Genomic DNA, 15,851 nt, shown 5'->3' with positions numbered 1-15,851 from the left:
CACCGCCGATACCAGCTACAATTAAAAGCAACGTGACCAGCGAGCCAACCAGCAAAACTGAAAGAGAACGATCCCGACGGTTTCTACGATTTGTTACGCAAAGGCTGAACGTTGGTTCAGGGGAAACTCTGTTCTTTCTGCGAGAGGCAGGGGCGAGACACAGAGGGATATATGTATTGGTGTAGCTGCGTTTCGAGGATGGAATCGAGTGGATGATGGTACGAAACGACTAGTCGTCCTTCAGCGACAAAACGCTCTCGGCTTCGTCGCCTGGATGACAGGACAATGATGAAGCGGTTTAATTGTTCTCGATCCGACGAGTTTTTCCGTCAATTGAATTACATCGGTAAAATTCTGAGCAAGAAGCGAATAGTTGAAGACGCGTCCCTACGAACCTGGACAGAAAGCAAAAACCAATCAGCGCGCCATTATTCTTCTTGTGCGAGAAATACGTTTAAATATTTGATACGATTCAATTACCTTATCTTGTTTCTTCTGTGATTTATATTATAATCCATTTTATCTGCTAGTATATTTTTCTTCGACACAAGTGTAATAAGTGAAGCAGAGTTCAATGGCTATTTCTTGTAGCATGAGTAATTGGAAAGATGACTATCAGGTGACACAGAGGCAAGATTTGTACGATGCTCGCTTGTCCTTCAATTCATAAATTCTTAGATTGAATTGTTTATCAAGAAACAATTCTGTTTTGTAACGGTAAAAGCACGTTAGCAGACTGAAATTGCGTACCACGCAATGCTAAATTAGAAATTGTAAAACATTTAAACTTAAAATAATCTTATGTACAAGTGAATGTGTAATGAAAATTAATTGTAACGGATTGCCATACAGTGACTAATTTTCCCTTATCCTATCATACTACCCTCATTCGACCTGCAATCCAAACAATGTCTATATCTTATCTTATTTTATCTTTGGACTGTCTTAATTCAATTCAATTTTTTTAAAATTATGTTATATTGTTTTTTAAATTTGTTCAGTAGCGCATCTCTCTCTGTTGCCGGTTATTTAACTCTATGAACAATTATAATAAAAATATTCCAGCAATATAAACTATCATATTATTCCCTTACAAACGATTCAATAACTCTCATTTTCCCTAAAAAAGGGAATCGTCGTCGCAAGATAAACTGTCGTTCCGCTGGAAACACGACAACGACGACAGGTGACGAGAACTGACAATGACTCGCGGCGTTAATCAAGGACGGCAGCGTTGAAGAGAAACGACGCGACGAGGAGAGCGAGGCGCAGCCAGGTCGGTAGCTGACGTCTAACTCAAGGATAGGTCGAGAGGAAATTAGTGTTCGTTCGCGGCCGCACGTCCTCGGTATGCGAGGTACTTTCGGGGATGTACTCACTCTCTCGAGGACGTCTTAGCGTTATTGGTTTTACCCCTCGAGACGCCTACAGCTGTTGAGAAGAGGGGGAGGTTGTTCCTTAAATGGAAAGCGTGCAATGGTGCGAGACAGAGAGAAGTCGAGAAGCGGAACGAGGGTCGAGAGAGCGAGAAGTGGGTTCCTGAATGCCTCTTTCCTGCCACTGACAACGAGACTACTTCGCTTAAGTAATTAGACTGCCGACCGTTCGTTACCTCAGTCATTTCTGAGCAGTAGTACAAGAAACTGGCTGCTGCCCTGTCGCTTTCTCGATCGCTCGTTTTCAGCGTTCTAGAAATTTTTGTGTTTCGCCGGAAGCTCCCTTAAGGCAGCATTTCAAGATGTTATTTTTTGAGCGATCTATAAAATGGAAAATTGTTAAGTAATCGTAGATCGATGGAATTGAAATTTTTTGTAAATATACGGTCATACCTCGAGAAAATACAGCATAATTTTTATACAACTATCTTTAGCACTATTTAATTTATTACATGTTTTTCACAGTGTGTCAGTCTGATGGTCTCCCACGATTTATATTATTCTATCCATCCGAAATAGGAAAATTAAATATAATTAGAATTCATATAAACGTCGATATAATCCACTAGAACAAAACAAGAAAAATGTATTTTGGCAAAACACAGCACGTATGAAAAGTAAAAATATGATTTTTATCATGGAAATTTTATCTTGTCCAAATGATACATCGCTTTCTTGAAATTATTCTAATTTTGTTATTCATTTGTTATTGAAATCAAATACAGAAAATTAAGAACATATCTTTTTCAACCGCTTGAAACGAGAACATTCCATTATGAAAGAATCCACGAAGCAATTAAGAATTGAAAATTTCCATGTACTAGAATTAAAAGTAAAAAATTACTCATTTTATAAGTATAGCAACGTACGAGAAAATATTTGCACTAATGAAAAGGAAGTTCTAGCGTATCATAGTCATCTTCTGCAATTCTAAAAATAATCGATCTTAAATATCCTGGGTAACGGTCGAGAATCTGAAAAGTAATAATCTTCGTCCGTTTGTTAGTTTCCACGCCTAGAATCATGAATACTAATAACCGCTGTGGTTGGTGGGATTGGTAAATTGTTGAGATTTGTATAAGCACATAGCAAGCCGTTCTTCTAATTATGATTCTTCATTCAAAACTTCATATTCCGAACTGGCAATTTTCCAGTTCCTTCGATCAAATAGGATCAAGTGCAGCGTTTAGAAGAAATTGATACTCTTTCGATGGATGCGTATTTTTTCAAGAGCTGATCCGGAACAATAAGTCGTTTCGTATAATAATCATTCTAGATTGTATCTTGATGCTCCGCCTAGAAGATTAATAAAAGCTTTCTCGGTGTACATATACATGCATGCAAGGTGGCAACCATTACGATATTTATAACGAGTTATTAACGTCCAGAAGAACCACTCTTGCGTCCTTCTTGCATTCGAAAAGCATGGTAACGCCTATATATTGTAGTTGCAGCGTCTTATTGGATTGTTCAAGCTTCTGACCAATAAATTGCATCGAAAACAAAAGAAACTCTGGAGCAAGAAAATTTATTCGCTTATTTTCCCAACTTGTATTCCAGTTGCTGTCGCGTCAACTCTAAAACACGATAAATAATCAGCATTATTTAACATAAATGAAAAATAATTGACTTCTTATATATATATTATATAGAAATACCTTTGTATTCGTGTTGAATTCGATGATTACAACTATTCCAGTCTTATTGCATTGATAAAGCCAGCTACCAATAAATTGCATCGAAAGCGAAAGTAACGCGCAAAATTGCGTTAATTCAAAAACAAATAATCAGCGTAGAGGAAAAAATAATTTCTTATCTCCTTCACCAAAGAATATCTCAAGCCATCAGCCAATAATGTTGGTAGTTCGCTTTGGAATATAACAACAATAACGCGTTTGATTTACGATTAAGTTGTCTCTGTTAACTTCGCATAACCAGTGGTGCAGAGTGCGTGAAGGACTTCTAGCAGCTTCGCCGGACGACGATAAACGGCGAGGAGGACCGTCTACGAAGAGAAAGACTCAGCCTCGTGGACCAACTATTCCTCTCGTCTTGAACGGACGTTTATTTCGTCCGGGAGGTGAGGCCTCCTTCCGAACGAACCTCTCTCGTTATGGTAGAGTTGTACACGAATAGCCAGGGAATAGCAGTTAAGACCGACTAGACAATAAAAGTTGTCGTAAAGTTTGTCACTAAGCGTGCGCGCACGATGCCGCCGCGCCGGTTCGTTAATTTCTCAGATTTATTGGCGCGTAAACTTGTTGAATCAATGTTCTCTTCGACCGCGAAACACCATTATGAATCGTTATGTAAGGCTAATTTTTGATTGCTTTATGTACCCTTAGCGTTTGTTGGGCAGACCTTTGTTCGAGGGAACGATTTAGAGTTTAGAGGGATGCGAAGGTCGATGGTCATTTCTAACAGAAGCGAGTCTCAGCTATTTGTAATTGCACGAAAATATTCCTTTCCTTGGACATGTACTTTGTTGGAAATCTTTTGAAGAATAGAACCTTTTACTACATTTATTAAATGTTATTGTTTGTTGTTGAAACCGTTGAATATATTTAAAAATAATAAATTAGTATACAGACTATATTGGCTGAGACGCTCGTACAGTGAATAAGCCTATACTCGTCGATAACTCGGTAGATAACTCTTGATAACTCTCAGATAACTCGTCGATACTGAACTCTTTTTGGTTGCGTCCGTTTATTTATACTGGTCGGGGGAGAGCCGGAAAATTCAAATTCGTCTTCGTTCGACGGTTGCACGTAGCAGTGACGTTGTTTTGCCTGCAGCTTATTTATTCTTACGTTACATGTATCCTAACGATCTTGATACTCCGAGGCAAAACAACAACATGATTTGAATTGTCTTCTACTCCTCTATCTTTTACAATACAATGGAACCTTTTACCGCCATTTATGTTATTTATTGTTATTTCAATCAGTTCGTATCTTGGTTTCTTATTCAGTTCTTTTCCAAACTGTGTACGAGAGCAGTGGACAGATGAAGAACTGTCCTAATTATATTTCGTCTTCATCGTGAAATATGATCGGTCATTCTAATGTTAACCCTGGCAAGTGACGCTTGACTTCAATGATCAGGCGTAGAATCTATTGTTTCGGTCTACCTTCTGCTTCTGACCCGAAAGCTACATCTCACGTATATAAATATTTGTATACGTAACATTTATCTCTAACATTTTTAGACTCATATTTTAGGGTACATTGTACTCTCATTAATAATGAAAATTTCTACGACCTATGTTCGTGATTGTACAAGAGAATGTGTACTTATTAATGCATTTTTCTTTTAAAAATTATTCAAATTTGAAGGAAGAAATGTTTAATTTACAAAGAAGACGCGAACCAATTTCCACCACTGGTCGACACCTGGTTAAAAGATGATACATAAATACATTCTTTAATCGTTAAACAAAAAAAACAAAAACTTAACTTATCTTAGCTTCTTAGATTTATATTAAATTATAATACTGTTATATTAACATTTCTTTCTTATACATTTAAATCTCCTAACCGCAATAATCCCAATTCTTCAGCCACTTCGACAGATATCAGCTGACGATAGGATCCTACCGTGTTGCAGGTCCACGAACGAGGAGGGTGAAGAGGTCGGACGGCCGTGGCAATGGCGGCACACCCGAGGAAAAGCGTCCGCGGACCGCGTTCAGTGGCGAACAATTGGCCAGGCTGAAGAGGGAGTTCGCGGAGAATCGATACCTGACCGAACGAAGGAGGCAACAACTCTCGAGGGATTTGGGTTTGAACGAGGCGCAGATCAAGATCTGGTTTCAGAACAAGAGGGCGAAGATCAAGAAGGCCAGTGGCCAGAAGAATCCTCTCGCCCTTCAGCTGATGGCCCAGGGTCTTTACAATCATTCGACGGTGCCTCTAACGAAAGAGGAAGAGGAACAAGCGGCGGAACTCCAAGCGAAATGACGACAATAGGATCGATCGAATAATTGAAGCTAAACTTATCGACGAGCTCGTTCGACGTTTCGAGATCTTGTAAGAACTCTCATTTCTCGCGTCGAATGTCGATCGCGAGAGAATGAAAACGTGTCGTTGATAACATATCTGGTGAACCGTGAAAACGGGAGTGGTTGTATGAATGCGTTAGTCTTAGATAATTTAACGTTCCTCCCGTAAATTTTGTACGAAAGATCGTCATCGAGACCACAGCCACTTGCGCTCCAAAGATTGTACATCTACATTCTATTATCGATTTCCTGAAATTCGAAAATGATTACATAGTCAAATTAAGATTAACTTAGTCGGTTGCCTTTGTTTCTTCTATATTTAAAAATTCGGATATTTATTTCGTGGAAAAAAAATTCAATGCCACCGACCGAATATTTAAGCGACTGCTGAACGAATTTTTGTAATTCGTTGTCTTAGAGCTTCCCATTTAACTTGAGACCGATAAAACCGCGACGCGACGTATCCTGCGACAGGAAAGCTCATGAGTTACCGGCGTTATGAATCGAATGATGGTGGTCGTGCGCGCGGCGATCGCAACGATAGCTATCATTCAACATCGTTTGTAAGGGAGGAATTAGCACGTACGTTCCTATATCACGAATAAAAATGTCGTATTTAGAACCAGGGGAATGAACGGAGTAATCGATCGATCGTCGTGATTACACGCGAATCGTGTAAATCATGGTGAAATGGGTTGTACAGTGCCATTTGTACAGTTTTCTCGCGAACACAGTAGATCGAAAAAAAACGAATAGAAGTCATCGTTCTCTGATAAAGGAACCAGTATTCGGGGGAGAGATAAAGAGAGAATGAAGATACTTTAACCAAGGACAAGTGTGACAAGTTTGTATGAGAGGAAGTTTGCATGAGATTGAGTGAAAATGTAAAGTCCTAGTTTCGTTTCGTTAATTTATTGTAAAAATGTAAGATATCGTACGATTGCGACGTGCAATAGAAAACATTATACATATATGTATGTATGAAGAGGAGTAAATAGAAACAACGTATATGTATAGGTATATATATATAAATATACATATATATACGTATATGTATATATAAAAAAGATTGATATAAATTGTCGTGTAAATAAAGTGCAACTTAGCGAGAACGTCGTCTCGATAGACTGTTTAAAAATAACTTAGTTATTTATTTACCTATGCTAATACGGAAGGCTCGATACAATATCGGGCACTTATACCTTGTAAGAATTATTTAAAGATCGAATTAAATATTCCCACTATCATGAGCCACGTATCAACGTATACTTGTTCTATCTTCAACATCCATCCTGTTCCTTTGCTCCTAGATAATTCCTTGATTGTATGGTTTAGTCGCCGGTCAGGATAAACCTTATTCAAACGTTTGTACAAATACACCGACGATGCTGCGGACTGATAAATAGTCGATTAAATAATTACGCGGCACCAATGAACCGAATTATCCAAGTAATTAACGGCGGTTCCGTTTCTAATAAGCGAATAAGATACGGCCCTTTTTTACAAGATCAAAGGCTTCGACTTTGCATGAGATAGCAATATACTGAAACTTGGAATTTGATGTTTGCTTATAGATACGGGGCATATTAAACTTAAAAATTCTTTTCAAGAACTGAATTACACTAGGCTAAAGACAAAACTAACAATTGTACTTTAAACGTACTCCGATAGATGATGTCAACATTAAAGTTCAATAATTCACTAGTTTCCTCAGCAGTCAATCTACTGTCTCAAAATTAGGTCCCATTGAAGAGTTAAGTTGCATTAAAATCCTCGTTGTAAACCATCAAGAATCGATCCTGGTCAAAATTTAATCTCGGAATAGTATTTCATAAAAATTGTATACTCCAAGTTTACATATCTGTGCATATTGAAATAACATTTCAGTTTTTTAATAAGTGGTATCAATAATTATTAATCAAAGATACAAACATCGAGTATTGTATAGAGTTCCTAATAATATAATTATAATTCTACAAAGTTCCAACTATTTACTTAAGTAAACTATGATTAATAAAAGGAAATAAAAGTATTTCCGTTCATAAATGGGAAAGGAAACTGAAAATCCACCTTAATGAGGAAAAAATAAGAAAAGAAATGAAAGAGAGCAAACAATCTCGATAAACAATCCAATTAAAAGATCTCTAAAGAAGAAACGAGAGACAAGGTGATCGCGATCTCAAGACATTAACGCGGCGGAATCGATCGATGCTGTGAAAGCGGTACTAGACGCGAGCTAATTAACACCGGGAACGGAATCAATCGAGCCAGATGTTTATCGAAATTTATCGGCGCGACACTGGCGAACCGGTGGGTAGGCGAGAGAGAAAGACAGTGGCGAGAGGCGATCGGTGTCGGGATAAAAGGTTACGGGGCGGGTCGATTCACATTCAGCATTTGGCGCATGCTTCCACCCTCGAGTCGTATTTCAGGCCCGTGCAAACCCTATGAAAAGCCCCTCCTGCCGGCGTGATATCGATTGATTTACAGTCGAAAGGTGGCCATCGTTGATATCAAACCAGCCACGCCTACGTTTATACCGTGAACGCGATATGCGTGTGTTGCACGGTGAGTGGTGTCGGTTAACGCACTTTATACATCATTTAACCTCCGCTAGCGTTGTTCCAACCTCCCTTGTTACGTCTCTCCCACGAATCGTTCAGAAGATAGGTCGTAGACGATCCTTACAAGTATGAGAAACTCGCGACGTTTGTACGAATTTGTCCCTGAAAATTGAAAATTCATAGTAGAGTCGAAGCTTTTAAGTCAACTTACCGATGAAAAGTTGAAATCATGTTGAAGTTAGATAGCCATCGTTAGGGTCGGAAATAAGAAGATCGAAGATAGAGTTTGTCGACGTTGGAGAATAAATAATTTCATTGGTTTCTTCGTGTATTGGAGTGCCCATTTTTCTTTTTCGATAATGGAGCCCAAAGGTTGTCGGCCGAGGATCGTCCAGGATGTCCGAAGGATCAGCCTCGCTTTCGGGAACGTACCTGGTAAGTAATAGACGACGTTAACGTACCGATGCCGACGTCGTGATGACTAATAAGCGACAATTATTTCTTTTTACAAGAACTGATGGTCGGAGACGGACAGAAGTTGAGTACCTGAACCATCCCGTAATATTTCATCAGTTGAATTTAAACGATATCTGGTGAACATCAAACGTAGGCTCAACTCCATCGATTCTCATAAATTCGATTACTTACACGTACATTCTGAAATAAGGCATTATAATTAAACTTGACAACCTTAAAGTGAGTGTAAATCATAATATGCAATAACAAATATTTCGTGCAGTATGTCCTTCGCATGCGATGTATACGTAAAAATAAATATTTGGCCCTGTTTGTAATGCGATACGTCACTTGTAAGTCATGGAAATATTCGATGTTCGGCGCCTAGTAACGCTTGACTCCAAAATATATTGTCGATTGCTCGGAATCGGGAAGAAAGGCCGGCAACCGATACGTCCCTGTCAGATTATAATCGCGCCACTTGACAGACTCGCGCTTCTGTCTGTCCGGCAGGAGTACATGGCCCAAGTCGAGACTACTTATGGGTGAAGCGAGCCGCGAAGCCACACAAACGGTTCTTGGTGGCTCCTTTGTCCCGGAATCTTTACAAATGAGATACAACCAGGGAGAAAAGTTAGAGGCACGTGAGGAGGCAGCAAACATTAACCCTGTGACCGACCCGTTCGACATTCCTGAGCAACCGTGTGCGCCTTCTGTAACGCGGCGGGGACAGGAACCAGCCTTGGGAGCTTCAAGCCTCGAAATTATGCATCCGTCTCGAGAACCATCAGCATACCGTGATTCATTTCACGTTGACGTATACTCCGCCACTTTGGAATAGTCGATGAAACGAATAGGGATTAGATGTTGACCGTAGATGCTGGTGTTACCGATTGAAACGTCGATGATGCGCGTTAAACAGATGCAGCTGGAATAATCCCTGAATCGTTGGGAAACAAATGGTTTCCGTTTCACGAGAATCGCACGATTTGAACCTCGTGAAAGACAATTTTGTTTCGTTGTTTCAACGTATGCGTGTTTCCCTTTTATGCATGCAACACGCTGCATATTACCTGGTTCGCTCGAACTGTTTAGAAAAAGAACCAGATGCAAATTCGTCGGAGATTACCGGTCAGTTTGGTTCGGCCTCTGTTTACATACGAGATCAGCCCAATAGAACGAGCCGATCAGGAGGCAGTGGTATCGGTTTATCTTGCGTCATAAATCGCAGGCAAATCGCGCGTGGGCCATGGGACTCAATAAAGTAATGCGGAAGGGAATTATTGAGCCTGTTAATCAGCCGTAAATAACGTCCTAGAATTCTCTAGTTGCGCGCCTCGGACACCAGATAAGCACCTAGAGAAACGGAAAAAAGTGAAAATGGTTTATAGATAAGGGGACGCGCGCTATCAATCGACGTTGCACTTACCGTGCTTGCATACCTCTCGACGCGTTCTTGGCGTACCATTGATATATTCGGACGGCAGCTCGCAGCTTTCGTCTGATCGTATCTTAATTGCATGATTTTTCACAAGATTGTAGGTATTTATTGATTTATTCCGCTTTTCGTTTTTCTTCGTTATCCTCTTGTCTCTTTATCAGTGTATTATATTCACGATAATTTCTTTTGCTGTTATTTTGTGGAAGTTGCACATAAAAGATTGTGTCTAATCTCTAACTCCGTTTCGAAAATTTGTTTGTTTCTCTAAGTTCCCCAATTTTTTTCTATATATTCAAAAAGCCTAATCCTTCGATTTGTTCCATTATTAAAATCGCCACCCGATAGGGTGGTGCGGCGGGTCAGCTACGCAGGATTAAGAGAAGGATAATAATTCGTGGCGACCGTGAGAGATCGGTAGACCGAGATCTTCAAGGATGATCGTCGTTAGTGAACGGAGCATTAGTCGTACGGTAGCCGATGCCGATGGATACGCTCCACCGTCAGTGGGGAGCCAACGTGGAAAGCAGCGTCGGGAGATCTGATGGTGACGGGTATTAAAATTAATGGTCAACCGTGCACGCTGACGTGTCACCTTATACCTCCATGCGTCATTTTGATTGACCAATAAATTATCTCGTGGAAGGTCTCGCGCGTGCTTGACCATCGCTGTTCTCGCGGTTCTTTGCTCATTCAAGTAAAAGTCTGACCGTTGTGTAATTTGTTGGTCGTTTCACGCGGTGAAACGAAGGCATACTTTTACGAGCTTGAGGAGTCGATAAGAATCTTCGTAGAAATTTCAAATAAACATCAAGGTATCTCTTAGTACATGAAAGATGTACATAGACATTTTACTGAAAATTTACTGAAAATCACGAAATTAAACCGAAGGATGGATTACACAAACACATCAGTACTTGATTGTTATATGCACATCAGAACATAACTTAAAAGTAGAATTATGAATATTAAAGCTAGGTATGGTAGTAAGTTAGGGTTACTTGTGTCAATATCTTCAACATCTTAAAATTTAATTTTTAATTTTGCATGGAATAATCAAATGAAACGTGATTAATCTTGAATATAATAAGGAAAGAATGAGAAAATATCATACATGCTTATGCATGAGAAAATGATTCAAATAACCCTATGGTAGCCCTATTTGAATTAACAAGGATATATCACGTCAGTTAAAAAGAGCCAAATAATGTGTTTTCAAATGTAAGTCGTACAAATTGTTGGTAAACAAAATAATTTGGCGAATTACTTAGCTTGACTCAAATATCTCTCCCTTACCCTATAGCAAGAGAATCAATGTGCAGGTTCAATAATAATCTCGTGGCGACACGACGGTTCATTCGTCGCATGTATCGAAACAAACGGACAGCAGTTTTGCTTGTGACAGAGTAACAATAACGGACTCTCTGTCTCGTGAATTTCCCCGAAACAGCTTGAAGCAGGCTTTAATGGCTTAATCCGCATGTTCTGGCAACTCGATGTGTGGGCCAGCGGGTCGATGGTCCCCTTTGAAATTTTCTTTTGCTGCTGGTCCCCATGGAAGGCGCGTTACCGGCCACCGATGGGACAAAACTCGAGAGCGCTGCCTTGTTTTTAGTCGCACCACAGGCCAAATGACCGGGACGCGGCACTCTCATGCATGAATGCAACGTCAGCTGCCATCCCGGGATATAGCGAACTCTTCATTAACCGTGCAAGGGGTTACGGAGAACGAAACGTCGTCTTCGCTCGTGAAATGGTTCCCTGATCCTTAATATTGCTACTACGTCTGCCGCCAGTAAATCTGAATTTTAATTGGACCGCGATAACATATGGGTGATGAAAGCCATGATGTATCCGAGAGTAATAAGAAAGGTTGTCATCTTCTGGATAAATCTGTAGTTGTACGTTTTTATCGTCATTTGAACTTCAATGTTCAACCTGAAAAAAAGAAATTCAAATGAAAATATGAACAATTTAACGATTTCTTAAGACGAACACTTACAGTAAGTGATATCACATAACATATTTCACAAACATATTTACGAACAGTATGTAAAAAAGATGACAAATAGACAAAGAACTGTTCATATATTGTTTGCGAGTATTCAAATTCAAGTGAAAAAGTATTAAGGTGACAGCACTAAGAGACACACTTTCGTATTACGTCTACAGATTTTCTCTTATGAAATCGGGTCCAATCTATTCTAAACCATCGTTACTATCGATCGACACGATGCTCAGTGTGAATAGAGAAAGATACTGGTAAGACGATTCCGGACTGTCGACGATCCAATCCCCGATTCGGTGACTTTAACGAAAATTAAGTGAGATAGGTCCAGACGGGCCAATGCTTTTTGACAGCGGTCAAACTCTCTGCGGGGATCATAGGATCGGTCGACCGGTATTTAGTTTCCTAGTGTCATGTCCACCTTTACGCATCCGCGCCTCTCGACAAGTCCGAACTCCAAACATGTCTGGCCGTGGATACTCTCGCGCGTCACAGCTCTATTCGACAATCAGAACCAGTTTTAAAACCTAAGCCACGCCAACTTTTATGGATTATAGAGAGGTCGACCAGGGAAATTATAAGGAGCTGTCTTGTTTTCCAGTTAGTTCCAATTCTTCCTTACTTCCAATAGTTCCAATTCTGAAATAGTTTCGTTTTCATTAGCTTGTTTAATTTCATTAGTTTGCAGATAAATTGGAGTACAGTTACTTTGCAGCTTCACTAATCAAAAAATCACAATTTGAAATCCAGTTCTATTTGAATTCGTCGAAGTCAAATTGTAACTGGAATTTATATAAAAAAGATTCATTAATTCCCCGCCTCCCATTACCTATTTCATTAATTCATTTAAATAAATATCGATAAGATAAATGAAGTTCTACTGTATTCCAATCTTTAATAATAGACAATTTAAAATATCTAAGAGAAGATCCTCTTAAAGCGTATGCAAAAGTTTTCTTCGGGTTGCACGGAGCAAGTTCGCCGTTCTAATGAACCGCAGTTTCGGTCTGTTATTCGTGATCTCGATAGAAATCTGGACGGTTGTGCAAAAATTCGTGTTAGATCGAGGAACGACGAGAAACGAGAAGGAATTCCCGAATCCGTGGTAGCCTATAGGTGGATGAGTCACCACCTTCGGGATCGAGCGTAGAAGGTAAAGAGCCGCGGCGAGCAAGAGAGGAGAAACGAGAGAAAAACGAACATGAGAGGAGCTGAAGAGAACCTTCAAGTGGTGGGGACATCGTGGTAGAGTGGTGGTACCGGTTGGAAAGAGTGGAAAGGGAGAGGTGGGATTCGAACCCCGGGACCACACACGACGCTCCACGCGTCTGCGACTCGGTTACATTGCTTAATTGTAAACGGCCCAGTGGTTCTCAAGTTCTTCTCTCAGTTTATACATTTTAACTCTTCTCAAGTTATTTTAAGATAAAAATTCTAATTTCTTTGCGATTAGTACGTTCGTTGCTACATGCACTGCTCTTCAAACACTGTCTAATTGGACAGCAATTTCTATATCGTTACCGTTACAATTTCTGCGAGATAAATTCAAGAAATAGAATAGAAATTCTAATTCCTTTACTGCGTACTAAATGTTCCATTCTTTACAACATTAATTAGTTTTGGAACAATTTTTATATCATTATCAATAAAATTTTAACGTCGAAGAATTATAATAAAGTACCAAAAAAGTTATGTTTTTGTTCATTTTAAAACTAAAGAACCAACGATTATGTCTGTAATAAAATACTAGAAATTACAAGATAGAAGGTAAACCTCCTTAATGAATACAAATTAACGAGGAAATTTCAATTCATTCAAGAAAAGAAGAAGTCATCAGTAAATGGCCATTCGTAGCATTTGTTAATCAGAGTTGTAGCAGGTGTTTATGAAGATTTTAATCATATTCGATGGAGAAGAATTCGAGGAGGGCTCGCGTCAGAAGTATTCGGGCAATGATAACGAACAAGAGTTCAGAAGCCTGATTTCTTATCTGCAACATCGTTAATGCCATCGATTGTTCCCTTGCGGCGCGGCGGTTCCAACTAATTAAAACCAGAGTCTCATCGAGTCTTCTTCGTTCTCCTCTTTTACCTCGTGGCTTCCGCCGGTCGAGTTGTGACCTCTCCCTTTCCTCTACTTTTCGGCATTCCTCAAACATTATTCCGTCCTTCTTTCTTGGATGTCTAGTGTCCGCTTAATAGGCTTACATAACGTTACTAAAAAAGGCCTCGGCAAAATTCATTTTACTTTAATGCGTGCACGGAATAACGTATCTATTTACCTAAATCCCACTTGGGATATGCATGATTCGTTTAAACGATTTTATTGCTGAATAGTCAACCCATAGAGGCTATCGTCGATAATAATTACGGTAATTTTATCGTAAGCAAAATTTCAGTCCGTACATACCTTTTTATTTTACAAATCGATGAAATCCATTATTATCCATTATATTATATTATTGTATTATTATCCAGTATTAGATGAAAAGTAGGAAAATTATTGCATGCAACAATTACAAGTAGCATTCCGATTATACGCTTATAGGACGATAATATTAAACTAAAATTTACATGGCGTAAAATTTAAGGATTTGTTTTATGATCCTTTAAAAATAATGCAAAAATATAATATATAATCATTGATACATACGTAGAACGTTTTTGTAAACGTGGAAGAAAGGACAGGCAACAGAAGATTTCTTCAAATCCCCTTGCTTGTGTAGTATCATTATCTTGAGGAACCTCTGAAATCCCGTCAGCGATGCTGTCAAAGATTCCCAAGTGATTTTCGACTTCTTTTGTTAAATCTTGCCTGAAACATTTCGAATAATACCATTAGATATGATATTTTATTCGATTCTTAAAATCGAAGTCAAATCATATCCTTGTGTTGTAATATAAACGTCGTTATAGCATCGACTACTACATCAACGTTTCATTTATAACAATATTTTACAAAATTACATGTGTGATAAATGTGATCAACTATATAGCATTCACATTTGAGACGAAATTTAAATATATTTTGCAATTTACTGTTGTTTATGTTATCTTGTCATAATAAATTAATTTATAGAAATAAATCATTTATCTCTTGAGGATTGAATATTTATATTGGATAGTGAAATTGAGAAATTAATAAAAAATGAAGTTGATGAGTGTGGCGTCTAAGAGACACATTCACGGCGATATTCTTATTAATGGTTATGTGTATTAGTTGATGTAAGAAGAAATAGCAAACTATTATTATTATTAAGTTGCTAGTCGTTATTGGTTATATGTCTTATCTGATATAGAAAGAAATTATGAAGTAAAATGAGTCACATACTTGTTGTTTGTATGTTTAGATCTCCAATCAATTGGTTATGTCGATTTCGCTAGCGTCGTGAATTCTATGTTGTTGACCAACCGACATGATTCTCCGCAGCGTAGTAAATTTTCCTCGACTGCCGCCGCCTCGAGCATCAAAAATAACTCCAACAAATTTCTGAAATCACCTGCGACAAATAATAATTAAACTGTCAGACTCTTAAATAATTTTGAGCAATTAAGAAATTTACGCACACTCTCGACGTTTACCACCTGACAGACGTTCTGCGCATCCTTCTGCGCATCCTTCTGCGCAATTAACGTTCCAAAACGCGTCCTCAATCAAATTACCTAGACTTTTGCCTGAAATACAGTGTACTCGTGTATCAGTGTGTTTGTTACGTGAAGTCAACAATAGTGGACTCGCGAGATGACGACACCCAATCAAACGAAAAAGTATAACACGATACACCATATTAAAGTTTACTCCCATCTCGCAGTAATATCATTACAATCTGCATCGTTTATTATCCGTTAATATAAAATATGGTCTACTAGTAAGTATATAATATTGTAGTAGATACTTCTTAACGATTCATATATCAATATGTTTATTTTCATGAAGTGATATCAAA

General features: G+C 38.8%; 1 protein-coding gene and 2 long non-coding RNA genes across 4 annotated transcripts in view; 1 reads left to right on the top strand and 2 right to left on the bottom strand.

The window, feature by feature from the left end:
* LOC105680226 (segmentation polarity homeobox protein engrailed) overlaps positions 1-6,235 on the top strand; it is a 109,061-nt gene extending 102,826 nt beyond the window's left edge. Inside the window, exon 3 of the mRNA XM_033320543.1 lies at positions 5,028-6,235. Within this exon, the coding sequence (XP_033176434.1) occupies positions 5,028-5,398 (371 nt within the window). The 3' untranslated portion in view covers positions 5,399-6,235. The remainder of the gene's footprint in view (positions 1-5,027) is intronic.
* Positions 7-5,050, bottom strand: LOC112212805. Its single transcript, XR_002946608.2, has 5 exons — positions 3,095-5,050; positions 2,281-3,013; positions 1,830-2,001; positions 481-1,757; positions 7-395 (listed from the first exon to the last, which is right to left on the bottom strand). It is a non-coding gene; the product is annotated as an uncharacterized LOC112212805 (long non-coding RNA).
* Positions 6,236-6,518: 283 nt separating the features above from the next.
* On the bottom strand, positions 6,519-15,580 carry LOC117151619. Of its 2 annotated transcripts, none has more exons than XR_004461663.1 (6): positions 15,472-15,580; positions 15,236-15,404; positions 14,558-14,719; positions 9,889-11,835; positions 8,513-9,815; positions 6,519-8,435 (listed from the first exon to the last, which is right to left on the bottom strand). It is a non-coding gene; the product is annotated as an uncharacterized LOC117151619 (long non-coding RNA). The 2 variants fall into 2 exon arrangements; XR_004461662.1 differs by having other exon boundaries at positions 8,550-9,815.
* Between the last annotated feature and the right edge of the window lie 271 nt (positions 15,581-15,851).

The sequence above is a fragment of the Bombus impatiens genome, unplaced genomic scaffold, assembly GCF_000188095.3.
Source record: "Bombus impatiens unplaced genomic scaffold, BIMP_2.2 scf_0319, whole genome shotgun sequence".
In the NCBI taxonomy this organism is placed as follows: Eukaryota; Metazoa; Arthropoda; class Insecta; order Hymenoptera; family Apidae; genus Bombus; species Bombus impatiens.
Note: the sequence above shows the minus strand (reverse complement) of the source record. Positions and strands in the feature narration are given on the sequence as shown.